Source organism: Microtus ochrogaster, chromosome 17 (genome assembly GCF_000317375.1).
Source record: "Microtus ochrogaster isolate Prairie Vole_2 chromosome 17, MicOch1.0, whole genome shotgun sequence".
Lineage (NCBI taxonomy): Eukaryota > Metazoa > Chordata > Mammalia > Rodentia > Cricetidae > Microtus > Microtus ochrogaster.
In genome coordinates this window covers 11523829-11539092 of record NC_022019.1, presented here as the reverse complement: position 1 = coordinate 11539092, position 15264 = coordinate 11523829, and the positions used below count along the sequence as shown (strand labels likewise).

Sequence of the window (15264 nt, the reverse complement as noted above, 5' to 3'; positions counted from 1 at the left end):
CGTAAGACCCTGTCTGGAAAACAAACAGAAAATGCTTCGTCTATCCTATCTTCACTCTGAGAAATATCCTTGGAATTTTTGTAATCTAATATTTGCGGCTTCAAATGCCATATTTTCATAACCCAGTCACATGCGGAAGTCAAGGAGGACAAAAGTACCAGATGAGATGGAGCTGCAAGCCCTCCTCTTATCTTTCAGAATTCCCCCAGAAACCCATCCTCAAGTTCAACTGCAGACACAGAGCTTAGCAGAATATGAGGCTAAGGGAATAAGACAGTTTACTTTCTCTATGGTCTCGCTCAGAGCTCTGCTCAGCTCGCCAACGTTACAATCTAGCAACAAGGACTCATTCCCCACCCCACCACTTGCGCTGGAGCCACACTAAGGTGACAGTGCCCGAGCCTTACTGATCATGGTGGTTCCCCCAGCTAGGGCCGCCTTGGTTCCCTGGAAGAAGTCATCTGCTGACGTCATCCCCTGGTCAGGCATCTGGAAGCGAGTGTGCACGTCGATTCCTCCCGGGATCACCATCCTGGAATGGGCTTCAATGGTCTTCACGCCCCCTGGTACAATCAGGTTTTCTCCTATTTGCCTGAGAAAGCACAGTCGGTGAGAGAGGCGCCAATGAGAAGCGGAATCAAATCAGATCTGACATCTGTCCTCATCGCGCTATCAACAGACCTTCACTACGTGGCGAGCACTTCTGTTTGGAGTCATCCCTATCATCCTTCATGGGAGCACTCCCACCCACTCCTCATCCCCAAACATGAGCAGATGGGGAACAATGAGGAAAAACCAGGCACGGGGGCTTGCATGACCCCAGCAACTTGGGAGGCTGACACAGGGATTACTTCTAGTTCAAGTTCTGTAGTCTTGGCTACAGAGGGAGCTCCTGAGCCACCAGCACTGGAGAATGAGGCCCCTGTCCTCAAAGCACAATTTACACAAGGCAGCAAACTCCTCGTTCAATGGCTAGTTCTCAGAGACCCCAAAGCTGGAATTCTGACAAGGCCCCCAACACTTATATGACGTTCACTCTGCCTTCTTCGGACACGCCATTCGGCTAGTTTTCCAGGACAGTTCGCGCTAGAACTATCTTCCAACATTTGTTTTCACGGTTTTCCTTTTCAATATAGGGAAAACAGAGGTGGAAAAGTGTAGAGAGAGCAAAACAAGGAGGGAAAAAGAAAACTAAAAAGCAAACACTGAAATTCCAATAATCGTAGAATATGGAAGCAGGTGCACATGGAGTCAGATAAAGGTAGAAAAACAAATACCGATGCTATTTGAGGGGGAGGGGTGTTGTGGCAGTGTTTTTGATTTGTGTTTGAGGGTTTCATGTTTTGTTTGAGACAGTGCCTCTCTACCAAGCCCTAACTATCCTAAAACTCACTCTGTAGTCTAAGCTGGCTTCAAACTCACAGAGATCCTCCTGTCTCTACCTCCCGAGTGCTAGGCTTAAAGGTGGCTGCCATCCCAACCAGCTGTAGAATTTTATTTTTGAGACAAGATCTCATCGTTCAATTAATTTGTTTAATTTTACTACATCTTTTTACCAGTTTTTTTTAAGGGAAAATTCATCAAGGAGGAGTTAAATTTCTAAGACAAATAAACATGACTAAAAATAGCATCAGGCCGCCCCATTCTGTGCCAGTGTCCTTCGGCCAGACCCATCATGCTCGCCTACAATTGGGGATGCAAAAGGAATAAGAAAGTCAGCCTGTGACCGCCCAGAGCTGAGGCTGTTACAGACAAACACACATGGAGAAAGCATTAACTGTGGAAACATTAAGACCCATTCTGGCTTCGCCGGTCAGGGTGAGCGTCCAAGCAATCGCAGCCAGCGCAGCTTGACCCTCTCCAGGCTCGCTGGCTGCGAGAGTCTGATGAGCGCTGCTTATTTAAACGATGTCGTTCGCTGGGTTGCTTGCCTTCCAACAGATGTGCTCTCTCTCCAGAGCCCATGAGCTGTCCCCAGAGGACATGCATGAAGATACTGCTGTACCCTCCAGAGTCCCAGAATCCCCAAACCCAAAACACAAGCAACACGGGGTGGCCTCATTGATTCTAGGAACTACTTCAAGAATACAACAGAGATGGCTCAGGGGTTAAGAGCACTTGCTGCTCTTCCAGAGATCCTGAGTTCAATTCCCAGCACCCACAGGTAGCTAATGACCGTCCATAATTCTAATTTCAGAGATCCAATGCCCTCTTCCGACTTTCAAGGACAGAGATGTGGTATCCATACATACATGGAAGCAAAACACTCACATACAGAAAATAAGTCTAAAAGGAAAAAAATTGAAAAAGATTGAACCCTAAAATCCCTCCAGCATCAGGCAGTCATTTATCTGAGTTGCTGATAATTAACTCAATATCCTGTGGCCCTCCCTAATTAAGCAAGCGGGTACACATCTTAGCAGGACGGGCTGCTGTCCACCTTCATGTGCTGTGACTGAGCACTCCATCCCAAACGATGACAGTCTAGGAAAACCGAAGCGCATGCAGCCTATCGTGAGCTGAGCCTGTGAGCTGGCTCCAGGAGGGGGCTGTGTCACCTCTGCTCAAAATAGCAGATTACATAATACATGGGTGCTCATGTGTGCTGTGACTTCAAATTCCCTGAATCTGAATTCCCCAAATTCATTAATTACCACCAATAAAAACAAGCTTAAAATATGCTAAATTGGTCACTTCGGGTTTTTCAGCAGGGCCTGACTAATGCCAGATGCACATTGGACCAATGTTACGACATTCCCAGCCCAAGCATAGAGTCATTAAAACTTGAGACTATTTACATGAAAGAAGCTAAAGCTTAGGAACACGGTGTCTGGGTGTGTGTGTGCATGTGTACGTATGTGTATGTGTGGGTGATGCATATGTACATGCATAGCACGGAATCATACTTACTTGATCAGCCCATCTTCCATGTATATGTCGGCATAAAAGGACTGGTCATCATTCACAATCTTGCCACCTTTGATCAGAAGGCGATCACTCTGTAACAAAGAGAGGAACAAGGTCACAACATATAACTGACCTAGAAGAAGCACCATTCTCAAGGGGGGGGGGGGCCTAAAGGCATGTTTTCATCATTCAAGAGTGATGCTCAAAGTTGGGGAATTTGGGGAGGTACCTTAACCAAAGTGAACCTATGCTAGGCAGGCTGTTCATCACCTGATGAGTAAGCTCAGCCTACATAAACAAACCATCTTTTCAAAAACATCTTAGACCTGAAAACAAGAAAAAAAAAGAGGGAGGCATTATAGAACATTCCAGCTAAAAAAGACAAGGCGTTTGAAATGATTTTTGGCTAAACCTCATCTTTAAAAAAAAAATCCACCCACGTGTAGGAAAGTCATGTCTTGGCAAACTTTTTGTCGGGGAAAACTGACCAAAAGTCTGTTGTCATAGCATATGCTACACAAACAGGGGCTTCAGCCATAACAGGCATTCAGCTTAGTGTGTCCACTCTATGTTTGTTTATCTTTGTGGTAAGTCACAGCAAGTGTATGGACAAAGGAGGAACTATAAAAACAGACACCCATCTAACAAGTAAGAAACAAGAGTTTTATGATAAATTAGACATGGGGAATTTTTTAAGTCTAATATCGCTACAGATGGTTGACCCACTTGAGTGTTTAAAAAAAAAAATACTAAAACTAAACTAAAGGCTAATCCAGCCAAAAGAGCCAAGAACATGTAAAAGAAATGCTATCTTCTGACTCACAGCTATCCAAGACACTGTGGATGGGGTGTATGTGATGTCATCAACCTGGGAGGAAGCACAGGTTGGCTATTGCAGAGCCATTCCCCTTTTATTAAGCTACGCCTTTCAAAGAACAGCATTCATCTTGAGAACAGTCAGCCCAGAACTCTAGTACAAAAGAAAACCTCAGCAAGTACTACCTGCGCTTTGCAACTACCTAGAAAAGGGAAATTTTCCTTAAAACAGACACATGATGCTACAGAACAAAGAAAACAAGATACAGTTGTGCATAAGTGTAAACGCTATTGGGCTTAGAAGGTATTTATTGCTTCCGTTACATTGAAACACAAGGTCGGTTCAGTTTTACACTGCAGGGTCTTCTATCCAGATGTAGGCACTGGGAAAGCCTTGTCATCATGGAGAGGGTAAATTTAAAAAAAAAAAAAATCTTTACCTTTGTGAAGTGAATGGGACAAGATTCTGCTGCGGGGACACACAAGGAAACTGAGGCTCAGCGGGCTTAAGCCTGTAGGGACCCCTCCTTTTCTCCTCTGAGCGGACTGTCTGTAGTAAGTCCTGTCCTTCACTACCTCCCCTTCCTCACAGAAGTACCTGCCAGTGCCATCACTGAGAAAACCACACCCCTCCCTCGACAACGGGCTGGAGGGAGGGGGGGAATCAGTCTGTTCAATCTAGAGCTTTCTAGAAGGCTTCTTACATAAGAGGTGGGCCACAGTGACAGAGAGAGAGAGAACCAATAGGTCCTAGGGTATAGGACTAGATATTTTTCAAGGATAGAGGGGGCACTCTTTTAAAAAGTGGTCGTGGTGGTTGCCTAATTTCCCCCTCCCCATACTGTCAAAATGAAATTGTCTTATTCGTGTAGGAAGTCAGCTAATCACAAGAGGTTTGCAGGAACCCTCCCCACCCCCACTGCCCAGCTTCCCAGATACGGTCCTTCAGGGCAGTGAACACTGTATGTTGCCTCCTGTGTGTCAATCCTTTGGGATCTGGTACCGGGGATTGGAGGGAGAGGGGACTTCAAGAAAGGCTAGTTAGTACCCACCTAGCCCAAGCTAGAAACCCCAGGCACACGCCCCCTCCTTTGGCCAACTGTTCTTACACCACTCCTGAAGATGGGTGTGTCCTTGTGCACCAGGGAAAGGAGGCCGGGGTCCCAGGGCCCCAGAGACAAGGAAAGAAAAAGCTCGCCCTCAAATCCGGCCTTAAAACCCGTCTTCACTATTTGGAAGATGATTTCAAATCTGCGTGTCGCTGGGTCATAGCCGGCCACACGCTGGCCAGTGCAATCGCACAGCATTATATAACAATGAATTTCCTTGGCGATTCTCCCTGCCAGGGATTTCCTTCGAGGATGTAGAAAACATAACCGGTGAGATTTTTTTTCCCCCCAGTAAAAGACGCAAAGAGAGGACGAGGGTTGGAGCACCACCCGCTGCATCCCCGAAGCATTGCGAATTCCTCCCAGAGATGCTTGGCAGGGATGAACGAGGCCAGCACCTCGGCCACGGTGATCATTGTCTAGGGCAGGCCGGGCCATCTGCGCGAGTCGCAGCCAGCAGCCAGCGCCATTACCTCCGCGAGCTTGCTCGCTGCTGTCCCCAGCGCCCACCCGCCCAGCCCGCTTTGTATGCGCCACCACAACCGCCTCCCTGGTGGCGGAAGGGGCAGGAAAGATGGAGAAAGAGAGCCGGGAGCCCTGCCAAGACCCCAGCCCCAAACCACAGGGCTCCCCTGGTCCTCCGGATCCACAAAAAGCTCCCGCCCTTCTCTGTTCATCATCGAGTCCCGATCCTTCCTTCCCTCCGCATCATCCCGGTACGCCCTGCCCTTTCCAGCATCCTTCTGCTGTCATGACGCCTCCGGGCTGGAACTCGCTCCTTCTCGCAGGAAGAAGGCTCCAGAAAGCTCCTTCTGGAGAGGGCGGGAGACAGGGGAGGATCCGTTTTCCAGGCTCCCCACCACCAGGCTCCGGGAGCCTAGCCTCGTAGCACGCAGCCGGAGAACAATATCCGAGCTTCGACCATGCATATTCAATCTGGCATCCATTTGCTTGCACCCCGCGGGCAGCGCTGCAGCATCTCGTACTGACAATGAAGGATACAGCGGGTCTGGCGCGCTACCTCCATGCACTCCCGCGCCTATTTCAACGCCTTGCAAACTGCGTGCCTTGTAACTGTTATTACATCTCCCAACCCCCACCCCCCACCTTCACCACCATCGCCACCGTTGGCAACAAGAAGGAAAAGTTGAGTCTCTCTCCTCCGCCTTTAAAATACATTCTTCAGCTATTCTATGTCACAAAAGGTTGTTCGCGTTTCCCGAGTACCAAACTTACCGTGATGCGTGGAATGTTTTTCTTCCCCTGATAAGACATCTCTCCTGGGGGAGGGGGGTAATTTCAAGACGACAGCTTTAAAGCAAAGACAGCCGGAAAAGAAGATTTCGTTTAAAATATATATTTTTGTAGGAAAAAAGTACAATTCCTTAGCTGGTCTTGCTGTTAGGGGATTTCAAAGCTATAAGAGACAAATGCAATCCTCTGTCTCTTCTCCTCTCCTCCAACACAGATCCAGCTAGGGCGGAAAAAAAGAAAGAGGGAGAGAGAACAGGAGGGAAGGGGGTGGAAATAAACTACAGCAATAAAAGCCTTGGTTCCAGTCAGCCACCACCGCGCATGCGCTGCCAGCCACTCCCTTTCCTCCTAGGCAAAAGCCATCCGCTTCGCGAGAGACGCTCACTGATTGGACAGGATCGTGGGATATGCAAATGAAAAGGCGGGGCAGGGCGCAGCGCCCGGGTTGCGACTGCTGCAGTGCGCGCAGGGCGCGGTGCGTGCGCCCGAGCGGGGAGCGCGCCTTTCGCGCCCTTTCTCTGAGCCTGGGCGGGCGAGTGGGGACTGCGGCTGGCAGCAGCCGCAGATGCTGCATCTGCAATGCAGGGCACAATGGAGGAGTGGTCGTCCCAGGAGGGTGAGGAGGGGGCGCAAGCCCGCGACGGAGGGGCTTCAGTTCGACCCGGGCGGCACGCACACGCCCGCCCGCGCGCCAATCCGCGGAGGCCGCCGCTGCAGCCCCGCGTGGGGTGACTGCGCAGAGCCAATGGCCTCGCTGGCGGCGAGCGCGCGACTGCACCGCGGCCTCCCCCGCCCCGCTCGCCAGGCGCGGCCTCCGCCCTGCAGCGGCTGCTGCGACAGGGGATTGACGGCTGGAGGAACTGAGGAACGCGAACAGCATCCGGGAAGGTCGTGGGCTGCTGGGCAGAGAACGCCCCGCCCGAGAACGTTTTTTTTGTTTGTTTTGTTTTTGTGTGTGTGACTGCGGGCTACCAAGAACAAGAGATGGAGGCCGGCGCCTGTGGGGCCAAAAGGGCCAGTCTTGCCCCCTGGTCGCCCTCTTAGGTGGCACGCCAAGACTGACTCCTTTTGTGTAATTGTGGCGCCAGCAGATCTGGGGAGAAAGCTGCAGGGAGCCCTAAGGCTCCCACATCCAGAAGCAACGTGATGAATTATAAAGGAGCAAGAACAGGAGACAGGGGATGTTATATCCCATAGAAAGGGGAAACTGAGTCATGGAGTAACACTAGCTCTAGGCACCAAGTGCCCTCCAGCAGTGCAATAGGCCTACGAGCCTTTGATTGTCAAACCAGGCAGTGATGTTCTTACAATACCAGGGGAAGGGGAAAACTGGTGCAGTGGACCCCGAGAGAAGGTTCTCCAGTGACTTTGACCTTCTCACCTTGAGATCAAAGAATGCTCGTGGGTACTGCCAAGTCTAGGTCCTGGGGCAGCCTTTCAGGGAGGGAGGTTTTCAGTTTAACTGGCTCACACCTGCCAGATAAAGACAGAATTATCCTGGGGCTCTGTTTCCCTGCTTTGTTTTGTTTTCTGCACCTGGCCACTGGAGGGGTCTTCAGTCTTTCCAGGCTAGGAGGTGAAAATCACCCTTTCAACTCCTGCCTTAAAATCTGCAGTCCACTAGGGAGGGGACTGTGAGGCTCCTGGTCAGTTCATTCAAGTTCAAGTTCGATTTAAGCAGAGCATCTTGAAAAAAAAAACAGAAGCCAGTCCTTGCTTCCTGTTCCAACCGTTTATGATGTGCACTAAAAGGGCCCACCGAGATCCTAAGGGCTGATGTCAGCCAGCAATGGCTAAAGAATCCAGGCTCACAAAATTTAGCAGGTGGATCCTATAATCCCAGCACTCAGGATGCTGAGACAGGAGGATCAAGATCCACTTGGGCAATCTCATGAACTGAAAAATAATTGAATAAGAAAATAAAGCAAGAAAATATGCTTTCCTCTCCGGGAAAGCCACCAATAAGGTTCAGCTGGAAATCAACTATTAAATCACAGGAAAAATAAGTTCTTGTCAGGGAAGGATAATGAGATTCAAATTAATTTAAACAAAATAGCCTCCAGTTACATTGTTCGTTTTCTGTTGCATTTCCCTGCTCTTGGTCTTAATGGGTTTAAATACATCTTGCTATTTTACCAATTTGCTATGGAATATTTTGTTTTGTCGCATCCATCCATCTTATTACTGTCAATCTCCTTCCCTCAACTTTACATACAAGGTTCTTAACCCATGATAATTGACATTTCTCCCCATAAATGTCCAGAGACATAAGGTTGAAATTGATTTATCTGTTTTGACTGGAGCTTAAGAGAATATTTGGCACATAGAAAGTCCTGAAGAAAAAAAGCAACTTTAATTGATGAAAGAAAATGATTGTAGTTTGCTTATCTTAGCAAACTTTACTGCTCAGTTCAATGCAGGCAATTAAGAGGGGGTGGGAAAGAAGCGTCTACACTGACAGATGGGTTAACCAGAATTGTATTTGTTAACTCTCTTTAAGGACACTCAAAGGAAAAGTCCTAGGGAATCATTATCGGGGAATAGGCTATTCGAAGCCGGGCTCCAGCCTGGCTTCTGGGGGTTTAAAAATTAAATGCATTATGATGAGGATGAATCTTTCTCTTCTGCATTCACAGTCTCTTCCAGAACCTACCTCCCTGCAGTTCCTCACCCAGCAGCAGAAGAGGGCAAGCAGCAATGCCTACTGAGACAGTCTACGGTAACACCCAGGCATCTGGGACAATAAGCAGAGGGGTGAGGTGGAGGTGCCCTGTCAGCCGCCACTGCAGTTGCCTGCCCCTCCCCCTGGACTCCCATCCTGTCACCATGCTCAGCAGTCAGAGCTTCAAATCAAACCAGAGGGGGGGGGGGAGAGAACGAGAACAGATACAATCCAGTAGTAGAGCGCTTGCCTAGCGTGCCCAGTGCTCAGCTGTGTTTAGCTGGGCCTATTGGCATAGACTTGTAACTGTAGCTACTCAGGAAGCTGAGGCAGAAGGAACACAAGTTCAATGCCAGCCTGGCCAACTTAACAAGACTGTATCTTAAAATAAAAGAGGTAAGAAAGTACATTTTGTGCTTTCTTTTCTTTCACTTCCGGTTTTTGTTTCTTTGTTTTTTCAAACGCAGTCCCGGCAGTCAGACCCATAGCAGGCATTAGTGATTGGTTCATAAATAAATAGGCTTTGTCACTTTAATTGTTAAGGTAAAACCAAAAGTCTCTTCCCCATTACCAATATCCCCCCCCAAAGAAAAAAGAAAAAAAAAAACCCTCAGTCTTTCTTGTGACACTGTCATTGCGCTGGGTCTGCTTCTGTCCACACAGTCCCTCGTCCTCAAGTCCCTGGAACCACAATGGAATTTTGCTTGCAAAATTATTCCCGTGGGAGAGGAGAGGGAAAAAACTGCCTATGTTTATATGTTATGTTTCTCCTAACAAAACTGCCATGTTCCACTAAGCCTGATAACAGGCAGCGTCCTTAATCCTAAAATCAACCTCAGAGTCACTCGAGGTGTCCTTAGGAAAATGTCCCCATTACTCATTTCTGAAGTTGTATGTTGGAAATGAGTAAGGGAAAAAGGGTGCTAACCCAGGGCCTTTACTCCATTCTGGAGCCACACCCTGGTCCTCTGACCAGGCTCCTCCTTCCTCTGCTCCATCATTCCCTCTTGTGCGTGGATGATACTGTTTGTCTGATCAGGCCACCTATACTATATGGTGAGCCCCAGCCCCAAGCCTGAGGTGGGGTAATTCTGTTTGAACTCACAGAACTAAGAATTTATTACAGTCTTGGTGATTATCCAGCCTTATAAAGGGTACCACAGGAGAACTCGAGGCTTTGAAAGATGGCTGTGCAGATGGGTAGAGTAGAGATAACACCCACTGGAGACTCATAAGATCTTTGTACCAGAAAATGGGGGTAGTGAGCTGAGGGCTGTCGTTCGGAGTCTCCGGAATGACTGGCTGCTTTCAGTTCCTCAGGATCTACCCAGTGTGAATTCTATCCGGGCACAACCCTCCCAGGCTCTTGGTTTCATCTTCCCTCACTGTGTGGGAAGCTGGAGTAATCATTTCTGCTTCTAGCACCCAAGGGGCACTTGGAAACAAAACGCTGACAGGAAGATCAAAACCTAGATGTGGTCAGAAAGAAAGAGCCACAGAGCCCTGTGTCACTGCAGCCAGTTGCCCAGGGCTGCAGCCTTCAATGTGATCTGCAGAGGTTAGCTGGCACAGTGCTCAACAGAAGGGGCAGTGCCCAAACCAAAGGGCTTTGGCTGGAGTATGCTGCTGCAGTGGGTGCACGCAATGGTGATCGCGTTCTTGACTGTGGAAACCCAAAGGGTACAGATTGCCAAAGAACTGCCGTACACGCGGCCAGCCCACTACCACCTTCAGTGGGCGAGTCCTTTGAGTAGCGACCAGTGAGGGCCATCAGGGCAATCATACACTGCTTTTACCAGAGCTGAGCAGGTAGGAACTGCCCCTTTGGGGCTCTGAAAGGGTCCTGAAGATCCCCTGACTACATGAGGCCGAGAAGGGGATTGGGGCACGGATGAATAAGCACGCCACAGAAACGAACAGAATCAATTTTTTTCTTCCGGTCTCCAGTTAGCACAGATACCACCTAAAGGACCCCACATTGCACACCTTGCACCCCAATGTGTGTGAATGCAGATTGTCCTTGGGGTCTCTGTCCCTGTTAGAGACACAAGGCACCTGACTCTGGCCTTCCTGTCTCAGGTCTTCCCCCTGGTGGCCAATGAGGAGTATGCAGATAGTTCGCTCCTTTGTCCTGGACTAGTGGACTTCATAATGGGAAAGAACCTTTAGGTTACTTGGCCTAGTGTTCAGAGCCTATCTGCCCATCAGAATTATCTGAACCCTGGCTCCACCCTCAGGGATACAGTCTGCCATGGCCAGGTTGAGGAAGATTATTCTCATTCTCCTCTGATCACTGAGCCTCGCACCCAGACCTTCTAAAGGAGGAGGAAACAAAACAAAACAAAGAGCTAAAAGGAAGGTTTTACCCCTACTCAGAACTTTCTATTCTTCCCAAAGTGCAATGTGGACAGCTCCTTCATTCTACAAAAGAGTGGTAAATATTATTAACTTTCAACTTGTCCGGTTTCCACTAACAATCCAATTTGCTACAATGTTGCTGCGTAGCTAAAAAGGCAGGAAACAGAGCTTTCAGAGCACTAGAGTTTAAACTCATATTCCCCGCCCAGGTGTGGCTCAGTGGTTGGGTTTACCTAGAATAAGCAAGTCCCTGGCTTTCATCCCCAGCCCTGACAAAGTTCAAATTCAATACGTTTTTTAAAAAACAATACGTATCTTTCACCTTCCCCTGAGCCCTACAAGGTTTGTCTTTGTATCCTATCACAGATAGAGATGTAAGGTACAAAGAGGTCTCTAGTCAAGGGCGGCTTCCCACTCCAGCAAGAAAAATATTCAAATCTAAGAGGCCCATGGTTCAACAGGTGTGTTCTCCCATAATAAATAACTTGATTGTAGAACCCAGGCCCTGTCTTGCCCAAGAGAAAGGCACGGGTGATCCTACCATGTCTTCACTGATTTCTCTCCAGCCAAAGCACGTCTTACCCCATGTGGCTGGGGTGCCCTGTCATATAGCTAGGTTGACTGAAGGATTTTTTTTTAGGTTATTTCACCCATACAAAACTGACTTTCATGTAAATACACACCTGAGGCTCTTAACAATGGCTCCTGTGCTCCAGTCATACAACCTGGGGTCTGTTTGTTACAGCAGCGGTATTCTTTCTAGACTGACTGCTATCGAGTGTCTCTGCTCTTTACTTCCTTGAACTTGGGAAAACGCCCTGGTCCTTTCACCATGCTGGGCTCTGTGTCCTCACCAGCTATTGCCCTGCCACTGTCCTTCTTCCAGAGCTCTCTTCCGGCCAAGTGTAGCCTCTTCTCATGATCTTCATTTTCTCAGCTTCCATTCTCATTGGCTTCTCAAGCCATGACTACTGACTTCTTCCCCTGCTCTAACAGAAAGAGATCTCACACAGAGTTGGCAACTGGTCAACCTCAGGACTACTTTGTAGACTTTACCCTAAGGGACCTGTTACCTCTTCCTACTTTCTTTCAACAACTATTAGCTGCTTAATGTCCACCACATAATATTAAATGAATAAAAATAAGTTACACTATATTATTACATAATGTGATCTTATTCAAAATAATCAGTAAACTTGATTTTAGGGCATTTAAGTTCAAAGGGGAAAAAATGAGCAGAAAGTAACAAGAATTCCATATGCCCTATCCCAAAAACCACAGTTTCTCTTATTATTAACACATTAGTAATCTATGTCTTCAAATAAATTTGTTACCACCAGTGATCATATACCATATAATAATAAATTTTTATATATGCACATATATGCTGATGTTAAAATGAGACTTTGCCTCAAATTTTATATATATATTATACATAGAAATATTTCTAGCACTGGCTGACCTGAAATTTATTCTGTAACTCAAACTGGTGTCAATCTCATGGTGATCTTCCTACCTCCATCCTCCAAGTGCTAGAGAATGGGATTACAGGCATGAGCCATCATATCCAATGTTGACACATTATTAATTAAAGAACATAACTCACATTAGAGTTCACACTTCATTCCTGTGCTTTGTGGTTTTTTTTCTCAGACAGGATGTCATATAGCACAGACTGACCTCAAACTCATTATGAAGCTGAGAATGTATTTGAACTCTGGATCCTTCTGCCTTCACCTCTCGAGCTCTGGGATGCATTACAGGCATGCACTACCATACCCAGCAGGTTTACTCTGTAATGTACACCATTACAGTATCATAAAGAATTGTTCCTCTGCCCTGAAAAATCCCCTGCATTCTCCAGATTATCACACACACACACACACACACACACACACACGCACACACACACACACACCAATCTTCTTGACTCCGTTGTTTTGTTTCTTCAAGAACATCGTATTGTCAGAGTCATACGCTGCTTAGCCTTTCAAAATTGGCTTCTTACATTCATCAATACATGGGTAAGAGTCTCTGTCTTTTCACAGTTTGGTAGCTCATTTAGTTTATCACTTACTATTCTATCAGGTGGATAATCCATTTATTTGCTTCTCTATTGAAAAACATCCATCTTGGGGGCTGGAGAGCACTCAGCAGTTAGGAGCACTTTCTACTCTTGCAGCGGACCCAGGATCAGTTCCCAGCATCCACATGGTGACTCACCACTATCAGTAACTCCTGTCCCAGGGGAGCTGATGGACTCTCCTGTACTCTGAGGGCATTGCATACACATGGTGCACATAAACTCACGTGAGCAAACACAAATACATTAAGATAATAAAGATAACTAAATAAATCTTTAAAAGGGAAAGACAGCTTGGTAGCCATCAAGGTTTTGCACTTATGACTTTGCTGCTGTAAAAGTTTCCATACAGAGTTTTATCTGGGTATATGCTTCATCACATCAAGGTGTAAAGTCACCTAGCAAAAGCATATTTAGCCTTTTAAGAAATCGCTCAACTGTCTTCCAACATAGTTGTTCTGTTTTTCATTCCTGCCGTAAAATACATGAGATGCTACTATTTTGCCTTGTGTTGGCATCTGGCCTCCCTTAAATGTGAGTTCTTAGCACCTTCAGGAATTAGTTGACCACATGGGGCATTGAAGATTTTTGTATCTTATCTTTGTTTTATTGCTATTATTATTGTTTGTTTGTTTGTTTGTTTGTGAGACAAGGTTTCCCTGTGTAGCTCTGGCTGTCCTGGAGCTTACTCTGTAGACCAGACTGGTCTTGAACACAGAGATCCAAATGCCTCTGCCTCTCGAGTGCTAGGACTAAAGGTGTGTACCACCACCGCCCAGTTCTTTTATTTTTTTTTTTTAAGTAAATGCTTCTGGTATTGATGGGAGATTTTGTTTGTTTGTCTACAGTGCTAGAATTGAACATTCTGCTAGGCAAGAGCTCCTGCAGTGGTCTTCAGCTCTATGAGATGTGATTGGCTCTGTGCCTCATATCTAGCCGCACTGACCTGTGCTTCTGTCCTTGTGCCATTGCTGTCCTGTATTTATCACCATAGCTTTTCATACATTTTCAAATCAGGAACTTTGGTGCCTCTGGATTTGTTCTTCCTCAAAAATGCTTAGATTAGTCATGCTCCTTGGTAGTCCTGCATCCTGCATTAGTTAAGACTGGTTTCTATCTCTGTAAAAGTGCCAACAGGATCTGATGGAAACATGTCAATTCTGTCACTCATTAATTGATGTGAACTATGGGATGCCTTTCCATTTATCTTTCTCTTCTTTAATTCCTTTGTGAATAGTTTATGCTTTTTAACACAACACAATGTACAAGTCTTTCACTTCTTTGCTCACATTTATTCCCACACATTTGCTCATATGAATGAAATTGTTTTCTAAATTTTATTTTTAAAAGATTCATTTATTTATTAATTAATTAATTTATTTATTTATTATGTATTAAATGTTCTGTCTGCCTGCAGGCCAGAAGAGGGCACCAGATCTCATTACAGGTGGTTGCTGGGAATTGAACTCAGAACCTCTAGAAAAGCAACCAGTGCTCTTAACCACTGAGCCATCTCTCCAGCCCCCTAAATTCCATTTTTAGGATAGTTTATGGTGCACCAAAACAAGATTGAAGTCAGGTATGTGATCTATGCTTGTAATACCAGTTCTAGAGAGACTGAGGCAGGAGAATCACAAGTTTGAGACTAGCTTAGACTACTGTTGCCAGAGGTTTCTGTCACACCCAGTCCCACATCCATTTAGTCCCAAAGAAAAACACACAGAGGTCTACATTAATTATAAACCGGTTCACCTATCAGCTCAGAATTCTTATTAACTCTTACATCCTACATTAACCCATAATTCTTGTCTGTGTTAGCCACATAGGTTGGTATCTTTTATTAGTGAGGCATTCTCATCTTGCTTCCTCTGTGATAACTGTAGACTGAGTCTTTCCTCTTCCCAGAATTCTCCTGTTCTCATTGCCCCACCTATACTTCCTGCCTGGCCAATCAGCATTTTATTAAAGCAATACAACTGACAAGTCTTTACAGGGTACAAGATCATTGTCCCACAGCAGACTATGTAGGAAGACTTTGTCTCAAAACAATAACATTTTTTAAAAATCAAGATGTG

General features: G+C 46.4%; 1 protein-coding gene across 2 annotated transcripts in view; it reads right to left on the bottom strand.

Annotated features, from left to right (window-relative positions):
• Dpysl2 (dihydropyrimidinase like 2) overlaps positions 1 to 15264 on the bottom strand; it is a 102226-nt gene that overhangs the window by 59935 nt on the left and 27027 nt on the right. The window contains exons 1-3 of one of the 2 annotated variants that reach the window (XM_005355481.2): positions 6069 to 6463; positions 2911 to 2999; positions 408 to 592 (exon numbers count right to left, since the gene is read on the bottom strand). In XM_005355481.2, coding sequence (XP_005355538.1) covers positions 408 to 592; positions 2911 to 2999; positions 6069 to 6107 — 313 coding nt within the window. In that variant the 5' untranslated portion in view covers positions 6108 to 6463. Of the gene's footprint in view, positions 1 to 407; positions 593 to 2910; positions 3000 to 6068; positions 6464 to 15264 lie in introns of those variants that run through there. The other variant, XM_005355480.3, reaches the window with a different exon arrangement.